The following is a 644-nucleotide window of genomic DNA, read 5'->3' as shown; positions in this document are numbered from 1 at the left end:
CTCTCTCTCTCTCTCTCTCTCTCTCTCTCTCTCTCTCTCTCTGATTGAAGAGAATGGCGCTACAACCTTCTTTAATACATGCATACAATAAGTTATTATTAGAATCATTTTTTTATTTTTTACCAATATAACCACCACCGCCACCACCGGTCTGACAACCGCCGCCACCTCCGCCGAAACCCCCGTTACTGTGTCCTTGCTCCCCCGGCTCACAACCGAGTCCTCCCAAGCCACCATGAACCAATGACGTCCCCGCAGCACTTTGATGATCCGAATCGTTGGTCCACTGACCGTTCCAGCTTGCTCCGGGTCCGCCTACGAAAAGAAATAAACGTTGTTCAAATCTATATTATCTCGTTTTAATTCGCATCCTTATCTGTTACCTGTGCCTTCGACAATCTCATGCGAAAAAGGTAGGAATCTTTCTCCAGAAATGGGACCGCGTCCATGCTGCAATCCGTCATCCTTAAACTGACCAGATCCCAAACCACCACCGCCACCAGCGATCATGATAGGTTCCAATTCGCCATTTGCCTTTAACTACGATAGTTCATAGATTTATGTTAAAGTCACATGACAAAGAGAGGAAGAGAGAAAGAAAGAGAGAGAGAGAGAGAGAGAGAGAGAGAGAGAGAGAGAGAGAG

At 46.4% G+C, this 644-nt stretch overlaps 1 protein-coding gene across 1 annotated transcript in view; it reads right to left on the bottom strand.

Moving 5' to 3' along the window:
• LOC116852735 (leukocyte tyrosine kinase receptor-like) overlaps positions 1–644 on the bottom strand; it is a 360,643-nt gene that overhangs the window by 240,873 nt on the left and 119,126 nt on the right. Inside the window, exons 7-8 of the mRNA XM_032833366.1 lie at positions 384–540; positions 124–315 (exon numbers count right to left, since the gene is read on the bottom strand). Of these exons, the coding sequence (XP_032689257.1) occupies positions 124–315; positions 384–540 (349 nt within the window). The remainder of the gene's footprint in view (positions 1–123; positions 316–383; positions 541–644) is intronic.

The sequence above is a fragment of the Odontomachus brunneus genome, unplaced genomic scaffold (genome assembly GCF_010583005.1).
Source record: "Odontomachus brunneus isolate Ranch 3 - 2012 unplaced genomic scaffold, Obru_v1 Obru_scaffold_253, whole genome shotgun sequence".
NCBI classification, from domain to species: Eukaryota; Metazoa; Arthropoda; class Insecta; order Hymenoptera; family Formicidae; genus Odontomachus; species Odontomachus brunneus.
The sequence above is the reverse complement of the archived record's forward strand: the minus strand, read 5'-3'. Positions and strand labels throughout refer to the sequence as shown.